General features: G+C 57.1%; 1 protein-coding gene across 1 annotated transcript; it reads right to left on the bottom strand.

Moving 5' to 3' along the window:
* Positions 1-2247: 2247 nt before the first annotated feature.
* LOC118668467 (TRAF interacting protein) lies at positions 2248-20873 on the bottom strand. Its single transcript, XM_036333529.1, has 15 exons — positions 20256-20873; positions 16659-16716; positions 16134-16217; positions 14363-14402; positions 13787-13914; positions 12499-12593; positions 11927-12040; positions 11177-11264; positions 10581-10670; positions 10090-10178; positions 6100-6255; positions 4902-4950; positions 4492-4641; positions 4362-4412; positions 2248-4151 (listed from the first exon to the last, which is right to left on the bottom strand). The coding sequence occupies exons 1-15, from the start codon at positions 20351-20353 to the stop codon at positions 4026-4028; spliced, it is 1416 nt and encodes a 471-aa protein (XP_036189422.1). The 5' UTR covers positions 20354-20873; the 3' UTR covers positions 2248-4025.
* Between the last annotated feature and the right edge of the window lie 456 nt (positions 20874-21329).

Raw genomic sequence — 21329 nt, 5'->3', positions numbered from 1 at the left:
CATCGGGGCTGGATGCAGTGTGCTCCTAGGGTCCCAAGACGACCCACACCTCCCAAACCTCTGGGAGCTCAGGGGCCTGCCTGAATGGGCTCCCGCCCACATGATGCTGATGGGAATTCCTTGTCCTGGGGACTGGCCGGCCTGCTGGCTGTCCACCATCCAGGGATTTAGAGACCCGGAGGTCTGAGCCAGTCCCGGCCCAGAGGCCGTGGGCACTTAGGAGGTTATGTGGTCTCAGCCGAGGGCCCAATCCCAGCCCTGGGTGGAGCCTGGCATCTCTGGGGTGTCTGCGAGGCCCCGAGCCATCCCCTCTGAGAGGAAGGGTCCCTCCCGGCCCACGGCTGCCAGCCCAGAGTGGATGCAGGTGGCAGCCCGAGGCGGCCAGTCGGGATGAGTCCCAGGACTCAGCGAGGGTGGCCAGTCTGTGTGTGCGAGGCATGGGGCAGGCATGATCACATGTCCTTGTTTCTCCTTTAAACTTTTATTTTGAAATAATTATACACTCAAAGCAAGTTGCAAAAATAGTAGAGAAAGGTCCTGTGTAACCTTCGCCCGCGGATGTGCCGTTTGCCTTCTTAGGAACTCGGAACCGGCGCTCTGGAGAGTGGTTGCCAAGCGGCGGTCCGTGAGGCCCGAAAGGCTGGCGACCGCTGCTTGGAGGGCGGCCACAGCTCCCCACGGACCCCCACAATAGCTAAGCCTTTGCTGTCATACAGTCTTCTTTTAAATTGAGGTAAAATTCACATAACATGAAAATAACCATCCAAAGTGGTCAGGTCAGTAAGATTTAGTGTGTTCACAGCGCTGTGCAAGCACCACCCCTCAAAGCTTTCCGACACCCCCACCACCACTGCCCACCCCAAGCCCCTGACAAACACATAGTCTTTCTGTCTCTAGAGATTTGCCTATTCTGGATATTTCATATAAAAGCAGTCATACAACCCTGGCCGGTTTAGCTCAGTGGATAGAGCGTCGGTCCACAGACCGGAGGGTCCCAGGTTTGATTTTGGACAAGAGCATATGCCTCGGTTGCAGGCTCAATCCCTCCCCCATCGGTGTGTTTTTCACTGCGTCACTCCCTTCCACTCTCCCTAAAAGTCAATGGGAAAATACCCTTGGGTGAGGATTACAACAACAAGGAATCATACAGCCCGGTCAGGGGGCTCCGTTGGTTGAAACATTGTCCTGTACACCAAAACGTATGGGTTCGATTCCCAGTCAGAGCACGTACCTAAGATGCAAGTTCGGTTCTGGGTCAAGGCGTGTACAAGAGGCAATGGATGGATGCTTCTCTCCCTCCCCTCCTCTTTCTCTAAAACCAATAAAAAACAAATCCTCGGGTAATGATTAAAAAAGGAATCATACAAAATGTGAACTTTTCTTCACTTAGCATGTTTTTGAGGTTCATTCACATTGTAGCAGGTATCAGTGCTTCCTTCCTTTTTATGGCTGAGTAATGCTCCATTGTGTGCATGTATCATGATTTGTTTATCCAGTCACCTGTTGATGGACTTCTGAGTTGGTTCCACCTTTTGGATATTATGAATAGTGAATGCTGCTATAGTCATGCTTGAACATGTAATTAAGGCCTTGTTTTCAATTCTTTGGGGTACATACTTAGGAGTAAAATTGCTGGGTCACATGGTAATTCTGTTTTTTTGAGGGACCAACAAAATGTTTTCCATCAGCAGTGTACAAAATTCCTATTTGTCAACATTATGACCAATATTGGGTTTATCTTTCTTTTTTTTTTTTTTTTAAATTATACTCATCCTGCCCTAGCCAGTTTGGCTCAGTGGATAGAGTGTCTGCCTGTGGACTGAAGGGTCCCAGGTTCAATTCTAGTCAAGGGCACATGCCCGAGTTGCAGGCTTGATCCCCAGTGGGGGGCGTGCAGGAGGCAGCCGATCGATGATTCTCATTGATATTTCAATCTCTTTCTCCCTCTCCCTTCCTCTCTCTGAAATCAATAAAAATATATTTAAAAAAAATTACACTCATCCTAGTGGATGTAAAGTGGTAGGTGATTTTGTATGTGTGCATGTTTTCATTCAATAAACATTTTTAAAAGTAATTTATTAATTTGAGAGAGACAGAAACATCAATTTATTGTTCCACTTATTTTTTTTTAATATATTTTATTGATTCTTTTACAGAGAGAAAGGGAGAAGGACAGAGAGTCAGAAACATCGATGGGAGAGAAACATCGATCAGCTGCCTCCTGCACACCCCGTACTGGGGACGTGCCCGCAACCCAGGTACATGCCCCCGACTGGAATCGAACCTGGGACCCTTCAGTCCGCAGGCCGACGCTCTATCCACTGAGCCACACCGGTCAGGACTGCTCCACTTATTATGCATTCAATGATTGATTCTTGTATGTGCCCTGACCGGGGATTAAGCCCACAACCTGGGCATGTGCCCTGACCGGGGATTGAACCAGGACCTCCCGGTTCATAGGTCAATGCTCAACCCCTGAGCCACACCGGCCGGGCTGGAAAACTGTTGGGCATGACTTTCTAAAGCAGGACTCTTACCTAGACTCAGGCATCTCTCATAGGGCACAGACTAGCAGAAATGAATCACTGCAGCTTTGTCCACAGACGCCAGCCTGGGCACGGCCCAGACCCTGCAGGCACCTGTCAGGCTGAAGAGCCAGGGCAGGGCCCCGTGCCCTCCTCTGTGGCCAGAAAGCCGTGAGGTCGCTAGCTGGCAGCGGAGAGAGTGGAGCACAGACTTCAGTGTACAAGGAACCCATATTTTGCAAAAACATTTGAAAAAGTCACAAGCGGACAGCTTCGGCCCTCAAGAAGCAAAATTTAGCAGTCCCGGGGTGTGGGAGAACTCAATTTCCAGAGTTACCCTAACATACTACTCAGAATATCCGGCCGCAACAAAACATTGCAAAGCATGCGAGTAAACAGGAGAGGGTGACCACTCACAGGAAGAGGAGACCGTCACAGAACGTCGCTGGCGAGTTTTGGAGCTGAGAAGTACAATGACAAACGGAAGATTCACTATCACTAGAGCCACAAAAGTCCACTGCTTTCTTACATATCAGCAGTGAGCAACTGCAATTGAAGATATTATCATTTATTAGTACCAAGAAAAAGGAGGGGGGAAAGAGAAATATTTAAGTATAAATCTAACAAAATATGTACAAGATCTATGTGAGAAAAACATCAAAACTGATGAAAGAAATTTTAAAAGTTCTACATAAATGGAGATCTATTCCAGGTGCATGGAGAGGTAGACACAATACTGTCGAGATGTCAGTTCTGCCCGGCAGGCGTGGCTCAGTTGGTTCAGTGTCGTCCCAGGCACCAAAAGGTTGCCGATTCGATTCCTGATCAGGGCACATGCCCCGGTTGCAGGCTCGATCCCCAGCAGGGGGTGTGCAGGAGGCAGCCGATCAATGCTTCTCTCTCATCATTGATGTTTCTCTCTCTCTCCCCCTCTCCCTTCCTCTCTGAAATCAATAAAATATATTTTTAAAAAAGTTTTCCAAAGTACAAACGTCTACTCCTAGACACAGGAAGAAAAGATTCTTGTTTATTTTCAACATAGAAATCTCGCCCCTCCTCTGCCCACCACCACCCTTTGTTGCCCCTCTGCTTGGCCAGGCCACGCCTAGCAGGACGCCAGGCAGGCAGAAGCTTGGGCAGGCGAAGCTGTCTGTGCAGCCTTGAGCACTTGGTCCATACAATCAGCAAATAGCCCTGGTCTGGAGGCTCAGAGGGAGCCCAGCAGCTGGTCGTGGCCATACATGGGGGCCTGCAACACGGAGCAAGCCTGCTGGCAGGAACAGTGAGCTGACCACAGCTCCCCCGACCCCGCTAGGCCCAGTATGGGGGGTGAGGCCGGCTGCGTGCTGGGAAAGCACATCCTCTGGGCCTCACCCAGCCCCAGCTTCTTGTCCGCCATTGCTCTGAGGCTGGTCCTGGGAGATGGCCGTGCCCCTACCCCCCGGCTGAGCCAGTCCTCGGCTGTAAGTCGGAGGCCGTTGGTCAGCCTCACTGTTCTTGCTACCACAGGAAGGTGTCCAGCTTGGCCTGGGAGGGAGAGAGCGCTGTCCTGGCCCCCACCTTCTGCTTAGCTTTGGCCTTGGGCTTGGGCTTCACCGGCAGGGGGCGGATCATAGTTGTGTCGGTCTGAAGGAGATGTCAAGGCAAAGGCTGAAGGGGGCCTGGAACGCAGGCAGGAGAGGCTGAGACTTGGGTTGGGCCGCCCGCTATACTCAGTGAGGTCTGGCTCTGCACACCTAGGGCAGCAGCCCCTGGCAGGCTGGGGTTTGGGGTACAGGTGAGGGAGGGTGTGGGCTCCAGAGCTCAGCTCAGCCCAAGGCCACAGAACAAGGATACAGGCTGGATGAACTTGGTCCGGCCCCCTAGGCCATCGAAGCCTGTTCTGACCTGAAGTGAAAGGAAGAGATGAGCGACAGGCTGTGGGTAGGCCGTGGGCTGGCCTTGCCCCCACGGGAGGCACACTCACTGCGTCTGTGCTGCGGCGGGGCTCCGCCCTGGCTCTCTTGGCTAGCTTCTGGCCCAGGACGGCGTTCCGGATGAAGAGTGGGAAGGCGCCGGCCAGCTCCTCGTCGGGCTCGCCGGCACAGTGCTGGCCGCCCAGCGAGAGCCAGGGCTCCTGCCGGAGACCCAGGGCCAGGCTTGAGCTGGGTGGCAGCACTTGAGCGGGATGGAGGACTAGGACACCCCCCACCTCCTGTGCCTCTCCGGGGAGCAGAGAGGACAATGGGCAGGTTTCAGGGGGCCCCACAGGGCCCCAATCCTGGGCCAGGACTGATGGGTCTGGCAAGACCTGCCCTCCCAGAGTCCAGCTTCACTCTGTCCTGGCCGGGGACTGAGGGACTCAGATGCTGGTGACTGAGCTTCTGGGGGCCTTACCTGCTTGGAGCCTTTGGGCAGCTTCCTGGGACCGTCCTGAGTGGGAGAGCTGAGACACGAAGGCAAGAGGCAGGTGAGCAGACACAGGACATGCCCCCTGCGGAGCCACCGTGTGGCATGGCGTGTCGTGCTGGGTGCTGGGCAAGGCACCTCAGTGATCCCCACGCCAAGGGCAGCCCTGTGACCAGCTGGACAGTCACAGCGGCCAGAGGGGGGAGGCAGGGAAGGTTGGACCACGTGCCAACCTGGTGGCTCCCACTCAGGGATAAGCTAACCCCAATGCTCCCCAAGCTCCAGGCACCTCTCCATGTCCCAGGAGAGCCCAACCGACTCACACCCACAGGAGGGAAAGCCCTGACACAGGCAGACAAACCAATGAGCTCAGGCCTCGCTCTGTCTGCCCAAGAGGGGCCACCACCCACGAGACCCTCAGTGAGTTCAACAGCCCCTAGAGCAGGGCTAGGCCACCTCCCTGAACAGGCCGGGCCAGGCCACCCCTTCCCAGCTCCTGAGCTGGACACCACGTTTCCATCCAACTCCTGGGGACTCCCCAGGTGAGGGGGGATGGTGACCTATGGTTGAGAATAACAAAGAACAGCCCTGGGCCCCCCTCCCTGGGCAGTGCATACTTCCATGCCAGTCTCCATGATGAACTGCATGTGGCCTGCGTGGCCAGGGAGACAGCCTCCCGCTGCCAGTGCCACTGCATCCCTGGCGCAGGTCCCACCCACCCACTGCAGCTCTGCACAGCTTCCCACACCTGCCGCTACGGACTGCCCCCTAGGTGGGGTGGGGCCTGGGCTCCATGGTTTCAGATGGCCCTGCCTCTAGCATGAGTCTGAGAGGTGCCCGAAGGAAGAGGAGGTGGAGAGTTCCTGCTCAGGACTCCGGGGGGCAGGCATGCCACACAGTGGGAGCACCCACACCATCAGCCCATCCTGTCCCCATGGGACCTCTGCATCCTCTCCAACCCCCTGCCCTGCCCCCTTGCTTAAAGGGCGATGGTGACGATGAATTAGACAAGCAAGACAAAGGCTGTGCAGTCCGTGCTCAGGGAGGAAGGAGGTGCTGGAACCAACGCCAGTCCAGCCCAGGGGACCATCGCTGCCCCGCAGCCCCGCAGAGCTGCCAGGCGCGGCCTGCAGGGACTGTAGCCCTCCCCTCCCGGCGGTGGGCAGGGCCAGGGGATGCCACTTACTGTGCCTTCTCCGGGCAGAGCTTCTTGGCATGGCCATGCTGAAGGCCAGGGGGCCGGGCCGGGGGGGTGTCCACGTCAAAGGTGGCATTGAGGTCAATGTCATCACTGAAGGCCGGCCGGCGCAGCTTCAGGCTCAGCATCTCAACAGGGGCCGGGCTAGGGCACAGACAGAGGTGGCCCAGGGTCACAGTGGCGCCCAGGACAGCCGCCCGAGGGCTCCAGAGATGGTTCCTCTCCAGGGGCCTGCAGCCTGCCCCGCCCCGGGCCACCTGCGAGGAAGCCCTGGTCTCCACAGGAAAGCCCACTCGGCGCAGTCCTCCAGTCCTGGACCAGCGACAGGTGGGCGACAGGGAAGGAGCAAGCAAAACCCACACACAACCCAAGTGTGCAAGGGCTACTGCCGTTTGAGCAAGCGGCCTCGTTTCTCAGATTGCAGTGCAAGGAGCCGGAAACGTGGCCACAGACCGGCTGCCCCCGCGGTGCTGCTGTGGCAGACGGCACCTTAGAAACTGAGAATGACTCCCTCCGGGGCTGGCACGTTCCTCGCTTGAATATGACAGACATTAAAGGAGGGTGTTCAGACAGTAAACTTAATAATAGGAGCAGTGCTCATATGTGACATTTAAAAAGCAATACAAACCCAGACAAATCAGACTTCACGAGAATTAAAATTTTGTGCATCAAAACGTATTATTACAGAGTTAAAGGGCGACCCAGAGAATGAGAAAAAATATTTGCAGATCATATCTCTGGTTAAAATCTATAGAGAACGAGAACTCAACAAGGAGAAAACAAACAACCTGATTCAAAAATGGGTAAAGGTCTTGAACAGGTATTTCTCCTAAAAAGATTGACAAACGGCCAATAAGCCCATGAAAAGATGCTCAAATCACTCATCACTAGGGACGCAAATCAGAACTCCCATGCTGCCACCGAACACCCATTAGGGTGCTGCCCTCCAAACAACGATACAAACCAACCAGGAAACAAAGGAACAGGCGTCGGTGAGGACGTGGGAAGACTGGGACGTGTGCACGCTGTCGCTGTCGGTGGGAACCTGAAATGTACAACCACCGCGGGAAAGAGAAAGGCAGCCAGTTCCACAGAAAGCTACCAACAGGACTCCACAGGACCCAGCCAGCCCGCCCGGAGCCTGTCCGAAGGAGCCGGCAGCGGGATCTCGGAGAGAAATGTGCACATCCCTGTTCACGGCAGTGGCGCTCACAACAGCCAGAACGGAAGCAGCCCAGGTGCCCGCCCACCGACGACCAGAAGAGCACACTGTGGCGGGCACATACAATAGGCCAGGGGTCCTCACACTTTTTACACGGGGCCAGGTCACTGTCCCTCAGGCCGCTGGAGGGCCGGACTGTAGTTTAAAAAAACACTATGAACAAATTCCTATGCACACTGCACATATCTTATTTTGAAGTAAAAAAACAAAACGGGAACAAATACTATATTTGTATTTGCATGTGGCCCGCGGGCCATAGTTTGAGGACCCCTGCAATAGACTGTTACTCAGCTTAAAAAAGGCACTTCTGCAACACGCTGCAACACGGCGGACCTTGAGGCCATGATGTTAACTGAACTAAGCCAGTCACAGACACGCGGTATGATCCCACTTATCTGAGGCATTTACCTAGAATAGTCTCAATCACAGAGACGGAAAGGCGGTAGTCTCCTGCCCCCAGGCCACAGACAGAACAAGGACTGCAGGGCAGTCTACCACCTGGCAACAGTGACAACCTCTGCCATAAGCCCATATTTTCCAAATTCTCAACGACTGTTTTCACCTTTAGGATGGGGAGGTGTTCAATTAGAAAATTGCAGCCAGTAGGATTTTCCTAACCCACCCAGGCCTGGTGGGGCCCCCAGCTCCTGTGGTTGGAGGAGGATTCTGAGGAGTGGCAGGGGCACTCCCCACGCCCCCTCCCTTCCCCCAGGAACCAGCCAGGGTCCCCGAAGCCCTCCTCCCTCCACTTAGGGTTAGGGCTGTGACGTGAGGGTGAGACTCGGGCAGGAGCCCAGGGGGTGCCGAGCAGAGGAAAGAAACTGCCACCGGGATTTGGGGGGGAGCCTGTGGGAGCCTGGACTGGCGCTTCCTTCCCCTGGCCCGCCCGCGGAAGCTCCCCCTTCCTCGCCTGCAAGTGCAATCAAGGCTGCGTGGTCGCACCTAAGCCCACTCCTCGCGGAGCCACAGCACAAGGCAGCAGCCAGAACCACTCAGGCCTACTTTTCACAGCATCTGCTGTCCTGCCCCCCTTCCCTCAACCGCGAGTCCAAGTTAGAAGAGGGGCACCCAGAGGCAGAGGCAGGCAGTCTGGCTGGGGGCAGCTTTTCTCTCCACGTGTCTTATGGCAGGGCTTCCTGCTGCCACCCCCAGCCCCTGCCCAGTGGTGCCCACGACACGTGCCCAGCTTTGGCTCACGTTAAGACAGTCTTCTTCCCTTGCACCTCCTGGCCCCGCAGAGGGAACTCAAGATGCAGAGGTGCTCATGCCCCCTGGCTCATGTGGACAGTTCTTGTCCCCTCACACCGTTCCCAGCAAACCCCTCTCTTAGGAAGCTCGCACTGTCCCCTCCTTCCTTCCCACCTCCTGTCTGCCACACGGAGTGTGCAGCCCAGCAGCCCGCCCGGCTGGCGGAGGCGCTGCCAGGCCGTCCTGGGGACGCTATCACCTTTGGAACATTTACCCACGGCCTGTGTACAGACAGGGCCTCGTGCCAGAGGCCTCAGGGGGTGAAGCAAGACACTCACAGCCCAACTTTCCAAAACGGAGCCCAGGCCCTGGGCAGTCCACCGCCTGTGCGAGGGGATGGTCAGTGTCTCCCCATGAGCTCATGGTGCCTGTGGGCCTTCCCTAAGCAAAGGCCTCCCAACACCCTTCAGCCTGGAGGGCAGGGGCCCTTGGGGTCCCTGAGAGAGGTCTCCCAATTGCCCCTCTGTAGTTGGGGGTGATAGCTACCTCTAGAGGCTACCCTGAAATGAAAGGAGTGAAGGACAGCCCTACTGCAACAAATGAATGGGCAACCACCACCAGTACCCACAGATCCCCTAAACTCTGGGAGCTTATGGCCAGGGGACAGCAGATCTACAGCCGGAACAGCAGAGGAGGGTGAGCTTGTCGCTACTGGGGAGACCAGGGAGGCTCTGCAGCCGCTGAGCCCAGGGGGAAGAGCCAACGCACAGGAAGGCACAGAAGCAGGAGGGCAAGGAATGGTTCTCAACAGTATCATTTGGCTGCAGCCTAAAGACCCACCACAGCCCGCAGTGGCCCCCGAGCGCTGCAGGTCCAGTGCCAAGGGCCCCGTGAGGTGTTTGGTGAGGAAGGAGTGGCACGATGCCCAGGGTCTGCTACTGCTAGGCTGACAGGAAGAGTGAGAGGGTGGACCCCAAGCCGCACGGGAGGCGGTGGCTGGGGAAGGGGCGGGAGGCTCCAGCGCCTGGCTGGACGTGGGGAGCGGGAGCATGACGATCTCCCACAGGACACGGACAGTGGCTCAGGTAAGAGGGGGGCCACTAGCTTGTGTGCTGTCTGGGCCCTCAGCTGGACAGTGAGGGGGAGATGGCCCGAGGATGCCCTCCCCAGTGGGCTTGTGTGACACGCAGGAGGAACAGAGGCCACTCCTGGCAGGGACACGCATCCCCAGGCTCTTGGCTCCCTCTGCTGGCAGCGTCAATGCACACACTCCAGGGACCAGAGGGAATTCTTTGAGTGAATGTTTCCCTGTTTGCTCCTGACTCTGGGGCAGACAGAGCATCAGGTGAGCCATCCCATAAGCAGCTGCCGGAGACCATCTATGCCCCTGCCCCTCCCTGACATCCGGGTCCTGTCTGGGCTGAATGGGCTTCTGCTTGTCTGAGCCCAGATCCTGCCTCAGAGATGCTTCACAGCGAAATCCAGGTAGGAGGCACAGCCTTCACACCCACATGGACAGCCACCTGCCTGAGCTGCTCCCGCGTGACCGGCACCCCCGCGGCACACACCTCTCCAGCACCAGACGGTTCACGGCCTCACTGTCCACCGGCGGCAGGCTCAGGGTCTCCTGCAGCATCGTGAGCTTTTTCTTCAGGCTCTTGGAGAAGGAAAGAGAAAGTGTTAACGAAAGGCTGAGGTGTCGAGTCCAGACAGACTGCCAAGGACGAGAGGGACACGCAGACGGCAGGCCAAGCGGTGCAGGGCCTGCAGCCCCGCCCCAGGCCCAGAGGCCGGGACCCCCGGGCCCAGACGCCTCCCTGGCAAAGCTCCTTCTCTGGTGCCCTCGGGCTGTCGGTGCAAAACAGACTCTGAGGGAAGACCCTGGTGCCATCCGCCAGGCTCCAGACCAGGCCGAGGTGTACATCCCGACCCACGGACGCGGGAGAGTGAGGGAGCCCAGAGCCAGCTCCACCGACTGTGCAGGCTCCGGGCAGAGCCAGCCTAGCTCTGCTCTGAGAGGCACACAAACCACCCCATTCCCGCCAGGGGTGCCCCTCACCGCAATTTCCTTGTCGGCGCCCTGCAAATCCTTCTGGGCCGACCTCAGCTCCAGCTTGGCCTGGTCCAGCTCAGAGTAGACCGCCTGCAACTGCAGGCAAGTGGAGGGGGAATGAGCCAAGGGTGGTCACGTGCTCTGCCCCACCTGCTGCAGCCCAGGCTGCTCAGGGTAGACTGGGGCCCAGAAGTGTGGGGGCCCCTGGGGAGACCCTAGCTCTATGGGCTGGGCTGCCCCTATGCCCTGAGGGCCGTGGATGCACCAGGCCCAGGAGTAAAGCAGCTGTGCTGACCGTATGCTCGGGGCCGTGCAGACCTCAAAGGCAGCACTTTGGGACCTGTGACCTCCCGCCAGCTGAGGGCCGGAGCCGGGAGGAGCAGGGGCGTCAGGCTGCACGCCAGGAGAGCACCTGCGTGACTCGCCGCCCGAACTGGACAAGCCACAGCCTGCGCCAGCGCCATGAGGACCAGTGCCTGGTCTGTGAGCCAGTCGACAGCCCCTGGGCCAGCTGCACCCTCAGGCCCGGGCCTTGCTCAGGAGCCATGACCGCACGTGAAAGCAGGACGGCCATCTCCCTCACCCTCTGCTCCCACAGGTACCTTGCTTCTGGAGGAAAACAAGTCCTTCTTGAGCTTGTCAGCCAGCTCCCCGGAGGCCTTCCGAGCCTCTTTCAGATTCTCATACTCCCTACACAGGGGCCAGAGAAAGAGACTTCGGAACCGGACACCTGCTGGTCGGACTGAGCACTAACCGAACACAAAGCCCAGCCCCACCCTCCCTCCTGCTCTGGCACCTGAGCTCAAGGGGTGGCGCTGTGGAGGGTCCTATCCCAACGCCAGGAGAGCGGCCAGTCCTCCCTCCGGTCCTCACTCAGGAGGCCCCTGCACCATCTGGCCCCCACAGGAGGCATCTGGGGTCCTCTGTGCCTGTCAGCCAAGCGGCCCTTTCCCCACCTCCTCCCCACAGTGCTGGCGAGTCTGAGCAGTTTCTGCTGTGAGCCAGGCAGGGTAGTAACAGTGCTGCTGGGACCCAGGTGGCCGAGACCACAAAGGGGCTCCACTCACAGAGCCGGGCCAACCTCCTTGGAAATAACGCCTGTAACCACTCACTTCTCTCAACCCGAGGCCAGTGATTGCTGTCCCCATTCAGTAAGCAGAGGTTCAGAGAAGCTAAGAAACTGGCTCTGGCCACACGGTGAGGTGGGCTCAGAGGGAACGGAGGTGGCTGGCTCCCCCAAGCTGGCCCCTAACTCCACCTGCTCTGCCTGGTAAGGGAGGGCCGCAGATGGGCCGGCATGGCTGGGTGCCATGGCGTAGCGCCTGGGCTGGGACAGAGGGCAGGGTACACACTTCTTGAGGGACACGCAGTACACGGCCAGCTGCTCCACGGCTGCCTGGCCCACACCCATGTCTCGGATCATCTCCTCCACCTCAGGCCGCTGGCTCTTGAGTAGGAGCTCAATCCTGAAAGATACCGACCCACGGCATTGAAAATTTGGAGACAGCTCTGCCTCCCTTTGCTGCTGTTGCTATGGTGACAGCCGGGGCTGCTAGGATGCTTTGGCAGGCGGGTCTGCCCAAAGAAAGGCCCACAGCAGAGCTGAGCACAGCCTCAGGGATGCTGCTGGGGAGGAAGGGGTGCTGCCCGAGGTCCTCCAGGCCAGGGATCCCCAGAGAGAGGCTCTTAGAGCAGAAGGCCTGCAGGTCATCTGGCCACAGGCAACAGGACAGGGAGAATGTGGCCAGGGCCCCAGGGGAAGTGGAGGAGCCCATAGAGGCCGAGCAGAGACCTGTGCCCACACCCAGCTGGCCCGAGCCCCCCCATAGCCTCTGGAGGTTAGAGCCACAGCGGGGACCCAACTCCTGGGCAGTCCTGTGAGCTGTGCCCCCGGGGCCTGGGGCAGGCAGGGCCGGCCGCGCACCGCTCCATGGTCTGCATCTTGCTCCTGAGCCGGCGGGCCTCCTCCCGGGCTTGTTTGGTCTCATCCTGCTGCTGCTCCAAGAACTTCATCTGCTTCTGAGGAGCAAACACCCCAACATGCCTGTCACCTGGGGGATCCCGGGACCACGGCTAACGTCACCGAGGAAACTACCCCAGAACTTTCCGCTTTTGAAAATGCTGAAAACCACGTGTCCCCTAAACCCCTAGCCGGGAGGTAAGGCTGCTGGGCGCACGCGAGCTTGTGCTTTTCTGCTAAGAGGCCCTCGGCCAGCAGCTTCCTTACCTCCCCGCGCGCTTCCTCCTGAGCTATGTCTCTTATAGGTACAGCCCCGGCCAGCACCCACAGGCCTATTGTGGGCTGCCAAACTCCTGTGCTGGGCCTTATGGTGCGTGTTGTGCAGTCCAGGCCTCGCTGTCCACCATCTAGACCCATGGACAGCGGCCAGGATAGCAGCGCGGAGCCAGGGGCGGCTGGCCAGCTGCCCTCAGCCCGAGACCCTCCACCTCTGGGAATGCCATCAAACACCTGCTCTGCAGCCAGGAGCTGCTCTGCTGCTTCCCTTCCCCTGGCCAGGCCACGTGACCCAGACCAGCCACCAGCAGGAACAGAGACAATGACCACCCCGGGGTTCTGTCTGTTCACAAGGACGCATCCCTCCCCCTCCAATGGCACCCCACAAGGACTGCTCCTCGCTGCAAGGCCAGAATGTCAGCTGTGGGTTCAGATCAATCGCCTCCTGCCCCTGGGAGAGCAAGAGGCTCGCCAACCGGCTGATACAAAATTCATCGGGTCTAGAGCGCCGGCTCTGCGGGCTCTGATCTGCCCGGGCAGCACAGCACAGCAGCTTCAAAGGCCTCGCGCCTCGCTGGGTGCCGTTTGATCTGGCTCCGGAGCGCAGCCCGCCGAGGGCTAGAGTGCGCATGGACGTGTCAGCGGCTCCGTCAGTGGAGTACAAGCCGCTCTGGGAACATGGCCCCGCCTGACCCAGGTCCTGGCTCAGCAGCCCCTCCATGAAGTGCTGGGAAACCTCAGCTCTTCAGACTCCCGAGCACAACACTCATAAGTGTGGCCAATATGGCCCTTTTCCTGCGGCTGGTGGTACAGTATGGAGGCCTGGGGGAGAGGGGGTTGCCTCCATCTTACACCTGCACACACCCAGCTGCTGACCAAGGCAGAACCGGAAGTTAAGCCTAAAGCGGTGAGCCCGGGCTGGGGCTCCATCCCTCCCCGCCCCCCCGCAATGGTGCCCACGGGACCCAGGGCCCACCTTGAGGGTGGAGCACAGCATGTCGGCCTCGTCCAGGGCCCGCTGCAGAGACTCCACGGTGGCGTTGCGCTCCTCCAGCGTGTCCCGCAGGGTGTCGATGATGCCCTGGCTGTCCCGCTTCTCCCTCTCTGGAGCAGGGGAGGAGGACAGCCACCTATCAGCGTGAGAACCTGGGCTGCTGGGCGCCAGCACCCCACCCCAGAGACAGGTGAGGAACAAGTCCCAGGCCAGAGGCTGGGTGGCCGCGTTAGGGAAGCCGGCTGGAGTCCTCGAGCAGAGACGTCACCGCTCCCTCGCCCATGCGTCCAGTCACTTCATCGTCCCAGAAGCCAGGCAGGCTCCTGCCAAGCTCCTGGCCGAAACCTCTCCTACAGACACTCTGGTGCATCAGGCAGCCCCTCCCGGCTGAGGCTACCTGGTCCAGGGGCAGTTTCAGTCCCTCCCTCTCCTCTCCTTTTCTGCCAGTCACAAGAGCTGGCCAGACTTATGGACACACAAGCAGGGAGAACCCCTGGCCTCTCCCACCAGCACCCAAGTCAGAGGCTTCCCATGGCCCAGTGCTGCTTGCTGACTCACCTTTCTGGGAAAGCTGGGCTCTGACATTATCCAGTTCATTCTGCAAGGCAACAGGCACAATAAGCAGCAGTCAGGCATCACAGCTGCCTCCCATCAGGCTGTGGGTCCCCTGGAGCCTTGCTCTAGCTCCGTGCCTTTTTAAGCAGCAGCTAAGATGGGGGAAATAATCTCAGGTACAGGACCCCAATGCAGGGAAAGGAGAAGAGGAGTGAAGCAGGGTCTGTGTGGTCAGCCCTACAGCAAGGAAGCAAGGCTCCCTTGCTTCCTTGGCCCTGTGCTGGCCCTTACCCTCTCTGGGCATCAGCTGCACTCACTGGGAACAAAGTTGGCATCGCCAAGGACCTTGGCCACCACTCCTTCCCTCCACCCTGGGGTCCTGCCTGCTTCACAGCTGGCTCTGTGAACCACAATCTTCCAGCCCCAGGATCAATATGGTTGGTGAGCCAGGACAGCTGTGAGGCCCTGGATGGAACCCCACACATGCGAGGTTCTAACGAGACTGTCGAGCCTCTGGGAGCCTGTGTGTACATTCCAGAGCCCCGCTGAGACCCGCTGAGAGGCCAGGGCAGCACTGTGCCCAGCTCCCACTCAGGAGGCCAGAGTATTCAACACCCTTGTGGGCAAGAGAGGTGCCTACTCCATAAGCAGGAACGAACACCAACAGGCTTGGCCAAGGGTCCATGGTGGTAGGTGGATGGAATCCTGGCAAATCCTCCTCCAGATCAACACAAGACTCAGACTCTCACCTGGGACCAATACTAAGGCCCAGCCCCAGTCGGTGGATAAGCCATGTGGGCTGGACTGGGCTGGGCAGTGTAGGCTGAACACCTGGAGGCGGGAGTGGTGGGTTGAAAAGGATGTGCCTGGGCTGCCTGAGAAGAAAAGCCACCTCTAGTCCCCTGGCTCCTGCCACACCCGAGCAGGATGCCTTCCAAGCCCTTGTTCCCAACTACTCAAGATGCTGCCTCCTGTCTCCTAGTTCTGGCTTTGAAAGCCGGAGAGACATGAAGCTGCCTTTGTTGCATGCATCACGGGGAGCACACAGCTTAAAACTGGGAGCAGTTACCATGACGATGAACATGCTGGCTTTCAGCACAAAAGCTCCCCGTTCTTGAATCAGTGAGGTTCCAAGGACACCATGGTACCCTGGAGCCAAGGCCAAATGAGCCCTGATCTGACAGATGCCCAGAAAATTAACCCTCAGAGTCCACGTTCACGGCAAACTCTAATCCCACTTCCCCAAGAGGCTTCTTATGCACAAACAAAGCTGAATCTTAGACCTGGAGGAAAAGCAGTAGGAGTGCAGGAGGGAACCCGCCCTCCCTCGTCTGCAGTGTGGGTTTCTGCCTCGGCTGCAAATCCGGATTCCAGGGCTCTGCCCTCTATTCCTGCCCGGGGAAGACACGGGCACCGGAATACGCTGAGCCCCCGGCAGGTTTGGGCACAGCCAGGTTTGTGAGCAAAGGGCCCACACATCTCCCTGGCTGCGGGCTAGGAGTTTCCTCTTCTGCCCCTGGCTGTCCACGCAGCAAAGTGGGCTGGGAGGATGGTTGTAGGCCCTTTGCAAGGCGAGGGGACCTTGGGAGGGGCACCCCGACCCTGGGTCGGAATTGCTCTGAAACCCCAAAGGGAGAGCTCAACAGTGTGTTTCTCCAACGACTCATCTTTACCTGTCCTCTGTCTCCCCTCCATGCGCTAAGTACTCGCCCTGGTGGGAGCAGAAAGAACTCCCAGAGAGCGTGGGGCTCAGTGGGAAGAGAAATTCCGGTACCTTTAAGAATTCTGCATCTAAGACCCCCTCCTCCTCCTGGGCCAGGTCAAAGAAGAGCTTATTGATGATGGATCTTCGGCCGACCTGGAGGGGAGAGCAAGGGAGAATGTGACCACACCTCGGGGTCCGGGCCAGGCCTGCTCTCGGGCCCCACATTTCACACTGCGTCCCTGGGAGTCAGAAGACTCTCACCCTGCAGTGCCCCGAGCTGGTGCCACGGGCCTGGTGGTTCCTGAGGTCATGTCTCTGGGACCCATATGGTAACTACTCAAAAGACACCCCAACTCTAGGTACTGGGCATTGAGAAACTCGGGAAAGGCAGAGTAGGGGCCCAGAGTAGGTGAAGACTGACCCAGGCAGGGAGTGCATCTGCCAGCTGCCCGTGGGCATACGCAGGCCTGCCGAGCCACAAATCATGAGGGTCTAAAAGGACCAAAGATACCAGCCTCAGAGACCGCCCCTCGTTCCTGCTTCCTGGCCAGGAGAAGAGGCCTTAAGCTGAGGGACTCTCCCCTCCCCCGTCACCTGGATTCGGCACTGTGGGCAGGTGCGACTTGGTGCTGTATCGAACCACTGGATTAGGCTGGAATGAGAAGCAGAAAAACAGACTGGCGAGCCATGGCTGGCTGGAGACATACAGGCCAGGTTGCCACCCTGTCCACAAAAGGGTCTGTCCTGCTCCTCCTCAACCCGGTAGAGAATTGTCCTGGCCAGGTGGCTCAGGTGGTGGGAGCATACAACAAAAAAGGCTGCGGGTTCAATTCCCAGGCAGGGTGTGTATGGGAGGCAACTGATCAATATTTCTCCCTTGCATTGATGTCCCTCCCTCCCTCCCTCCCTCCCTCCCTCCCTCCCTCCCTCCCTCCCTCCCTCCTCCCTCCCATCCTCCCTCTCTTCCTCCCACCCTCCCTTCCTCCCTCCTTAGAGGCAATACATGCAGAGATGATCACTTTAATTTCCCAAAGCTAATTAAAGAAATAATTCCACAGCCCTGACCGGTTTGGCTCAGTGGATAGAGCATCGGCCTGCAGACAGAAGGGTCCCAGGTTCGATTCCGGTCAAGGGCATGTACCTTGGTTGCCGGCACATCCCCAGTGGGGGGCGTGCGGGAGGCAGCTGGTAGATGTTTCTCTCTCATCGATGTTTCTAGCTCTCTATCCCTCTCCCTTCCTCTCTGTAAAAAATCAATAAAAAATATATTTTTTAAAAAAAATCATTCCACAAATGGAAGAAATGTAATGAATCCCAACCAGGATAAGTAAAAAATTATAACAACAAGAGAGCCGAGGTGTCTACCTAATTGTCAGACAAAATAGACTTTAAAAAAATAAAAAAAGGTTACAAGAGACAAAGAAGGACTTTATATATCGATAACAGGTTCAATCCAAGAAGAAATAACAATTATAAACACGTATGCACCTAAACAGAGAGCCCAAAAATATGTGAACAATCAGACAGATGATCAACAAAGAAAGAGAGAACTTGAACAATAAAATAAACTAACCAGATCTAACAGGCATGTCCTCCACCCAGTAACAGCCGAATGCACGTTTTTCTCAAGTGCACACGGAATCCTCCAGGATAGGCCATATGTTGGGCCACAAAACAAGTCTTAATAAGTTTTAAAATATCTAAATCACAGAAAGCATTTTTCTTTACCACGATGCAATGAAACTAAAAATCAGTAACAGAAAGAAATAGAAAATTCACAGTTACGAGTAAATTAAACAACACATTCTTAAACAACCAATGGGTAAAGATGTAATTACAAGGGAAATTAGAAAATCCTTTAAAATAAATGAAAACATACCAAACTTATGAAATGCAGCAAAAGCAGTGCTAAGAGGGAAACTGGTAGTTGTAAACACACATTAAAAAAAGAAGACACCCGTTAGGATGGCTATTATAAAAGCAAAACCAGCCCTGACCGGTTTGGCTCAGTGGATGGAGCGTCGGCCTGCAAGGTTCCCAGGTTCGATTCCGGTCAAGGGCATGTACCTTGGTTGCAGGCACATCCCCAGTAGGAGGTGTGCAGGAAGCACCTGATCGATCTTTCTCTCTCATCGATGTTTCTAACTCTATCCCTCTCCCTTCCTCTCTGTAAAAAATCAATAAAATATTAAAAAAAAAAAAAAAAGGCAAAACCAAACCAGAAAATAACCAGTGTTGGCAAGGACATGGAGAAATCGGAACCATTATGCAGTCACTGCGGAAAACCGTAAGGCAATTTCTCAAAAAATTAAATATAGAATTACCATAAAACCCAGCAATTCTACCTCTGGGCAGACCAAAAAGAAATGAAAGCAGGGACTCGAGCAGATACTTGCTTACCAACATTTATAGTAGTACAGCTCATAGCAGCCAAAACACAGAAACAACCAAGGTCCATTAACAGATGAAGGATTAACAAAATGTGGTATTTCCATACAACTGAATATTATCTATATATATAAAAGCCCAGCAACTGGAAAGGTGGAATGACCGGAATGACCAGTGGCTATGATGCGCACTGCAGCAGCCAACCAGCCTGATCTGGGCCCTGATTGGCCCCCCACATCCCGGTCGGGGGCGGTGCCCACTGGCCAACCGCCCGCAGCCCCTTCCCCCCGGATCTCCTGCCCTCCTGGCCCGGCCCAATGGGGCCCCATTGGGGCAGGCCAGCCGGACCCCACTTGTGCACAAATTTGTGCACTGGGCCTCTAGTTCAGTCATAAAAAGGAGTGAAATTCTGATACATGCTATAATATGGAGGAACCTTGAAAACATGATGCTTAGTGCAATAATCCAGACTCAGAAGAACAAACATTGTATGATTCTACTTATATGAGGCACCTAGACTAGGGAAACTCCAGGAGACAGAGGTAAAATGGAGCTTTCCAGGGGGGTTGGGGAGGGGGATGGAGTTATTGTTTAATGGGTGGCGGGTTGTTGTTTTTTGCCTGGAATGATGGCAAAGCTCTAGAAATAGGCAGTGGCGATGGTTACACCGAATTATTAATGTACTTCATGCCACTGACTTGTACACTTAAAAATGGTTAAAACGAACGGCGTCTTTCAGCTCACCAAGTGAACACCATGGGCAAGGCTCACCCTCCCAAGCTGGAAAAACGATGGACAAAAGGTATTGAAATTAGGTGGTGGCAGACATGCCCAAGGAATCCTGCCGGAATCCGATCCCTTTAGGAACCTGGTGGCAGATCATGTATGGATAGATAATGGCAACTAGCAGGCGACAGAACAAGATTAAAATGGAGGAAATACTACCCTCTCAGAAGCCTTAGAAAGAGCAGAAACCATGGCTGTGTTCACCAGAGAAATCAATTGCTTCCTCATGTCCCCTCTGCAAAGGATCTAGTTTAAAATCGAGTCATGTACTTTTCCATACTGAATTTTTTGTTGTTGTTAAATAAACTGCGTAACAGTCCAAAAATGGCTAAATGGTAAATTTTATGTTATATACTTTTATTACAATAAAAAGGTATGTAGTAATAAAAATTTAAAAAGGAAAGAAATGGTTGCGCTGGTGAATTCTGCTCTGTGTATTTCACCACAAGAAATAAGGCGCACAGGGGCCCTGCACCAGCCTGCCCACAGCTGCCGGGCATCGGGCATCGGGCATCGCTCCCACCAGCTGTGCTCAGTGAAGGTCCCGCGGGCGCAGGGCGAGCAGCACCACCGCTCATCGGGCCGCACCTCCTCGCCCTGCGACGTAACTGGGTCCTGCCGGTCGGTGAACACACGGGGTGTCTGACCAGAGAGCGGCCTCTGCACACACTCCACCCGCCAAGCAAACCACACAGACCGGCGGCCAGGGGCCCACCAGGCGTCCGTCCCCAGGAGGCCGAAGGGCTCGCCAACGTGGCGAACGCTCACCTCCGCCCGGGCTGAGGGTTTTGAAGTCGCCTCGCTTCGCCGCCAAGCCCGTCGTGCAAGCCCGTGGTCTGTCTTCCCTGAACGGACTCTGTGCCCCCGCGCCCAGCTCGGCTGTCACCTCCTTCCCTGACCCGCCTCCGCCCAGATCGGGACCTCCCGTGGGGCGCCCGTCCGGGCGGCGGGGGCCCGACACCCACTCTCCTGTCGGGAGGACGGCAGAAAGCGTCCAGCCCCACAGCCGTCACTCACCACTGCAGGTGGAAGGTGTGGCCGCAGTGGATGGCGGCCACGTCGCGCGAGTGGTCGAAGAAGTCGGAGCAGATGGTACAGAGCGCGCGGATGGGCATGGTCACCGGACTCCAGGGCCCGGGTCGCCAAGGAAACCCCGGCAGACCTCGGCCGCGCCCCCGCGTCTCAGCTCCCTTCAAATTTGGCTCCACGGCGCGACTTCCGGGGTAGGACCGGAAGTGGCTACGCGAAACATGGAGGCCGAGCCTAAAGGCTGAGTCCGGATTGGACGAACCCTGGGGGGGCGGGGTTTAGCGACCCTGCGGGCGAATAGAATCCCGGGGCGGAGCGCGGGCCGGAACCAGCCCGCGGGAGCGCGGCGGCGGCTCCCGGGAAGGTGATTGTACCGCAGAGCGCAGCGCGGGAGCGGGAGCAGCTTTCGGGCAAATCAGAGCTGCTGCGCGGTGCGCCGGGCGCGGGCTCCCTGGCCTGGTCCTTCATGGCAGCCTCCCCTGAACCTCGGGGGAGTCAGGACCGCGGCCCCGGGGGATGGGACGACAGTCCCCGTGGAGAGCGGGCCCGCCGCCCTCCGGGTAGTGATGGCCCGCGCGCTGGAAGCCCACAGTTCCCACAGACCCAAAGGACGCCCCGCCCTCCCGGCCCTCGGCCGTAGAGTCGTCCTAGAAAGATGGACACGGGTCCTCACCCCGCATGACGGACGGCCCCCAGGTTTGCAGGCGCAGGGCCAGCACCCTGACGGCTGCTCCTCGCGCCCGGAGGATCGGTTATGCCCCTGACCTGTCGGTAGTCGCGTTGGAATTTTGGAGGCCCGGATGCTCCATGGACCAGTGACTCACACACCCCATTTTCTTCCTTCCACATCACATCAGTTACCTTTGGGTCTTCCCTGCGGGTCAGCGGCCTCCCTGGTGAGCCCCCCTGGGCGGCAGGGGATGGAACAGGTCTTCCCAGGAGTTGTCACTCAACTGATTTCAGCAGCGTTACCCCGCCCGCCCCCCCCCCCCCCCCCCCCCCCCCGCCCCATACGGAGCTGCAGGATGCACAGGTGGCTCGTCTGCCCGAAGGAGACTCGGA

Source organism: Myotis myotis, unplaced genomic scaffold (assembly GCF_014108235.1).
Source record: "Myotis myotis isolate mMyoMyo1 unplaced genomic scaffold, mMyoMyo1.p scaffold_m19_p_13, whole genome shotgun sequence".
Lineage (NCBI taxonomy): Eukaryota > Metazoa > Chordata > Mammalia > Chiroptera > Vespertilionidae > Myotis > Myotis myotis.
The sequence above is the reverse complement of the archived record's forward strand: the minus strand, read 5'-3'. Positions and strand labels throughout refer to the sequence as shown.

Bases quoted from the DNA above. Each gene is read 5' to 3' on its own strand.
- LOC118668467 (XM_036333529.1), bottom strand. From the start codon at position 20,353: ATGCCCATCCGCGCGCTCTGTACCATCTGCTCCGACTTCTTCGACCAC. The intron at 12,594-13,786 runs GTGGGCCCTGGG...TTTGCTCCTCAG, and splicing joins TGCTGTGCTCCACCCTCAAG to AAGCAGATGAAGTTCTTGGA. The intron at 10,179-10,580 runs GTGAGGGGCACC...TCCTTCTCCAAG, and splicing joins GCGCCGACAAGGAAATTGCG to AGCCTGAAGAAAAAGCTCAC.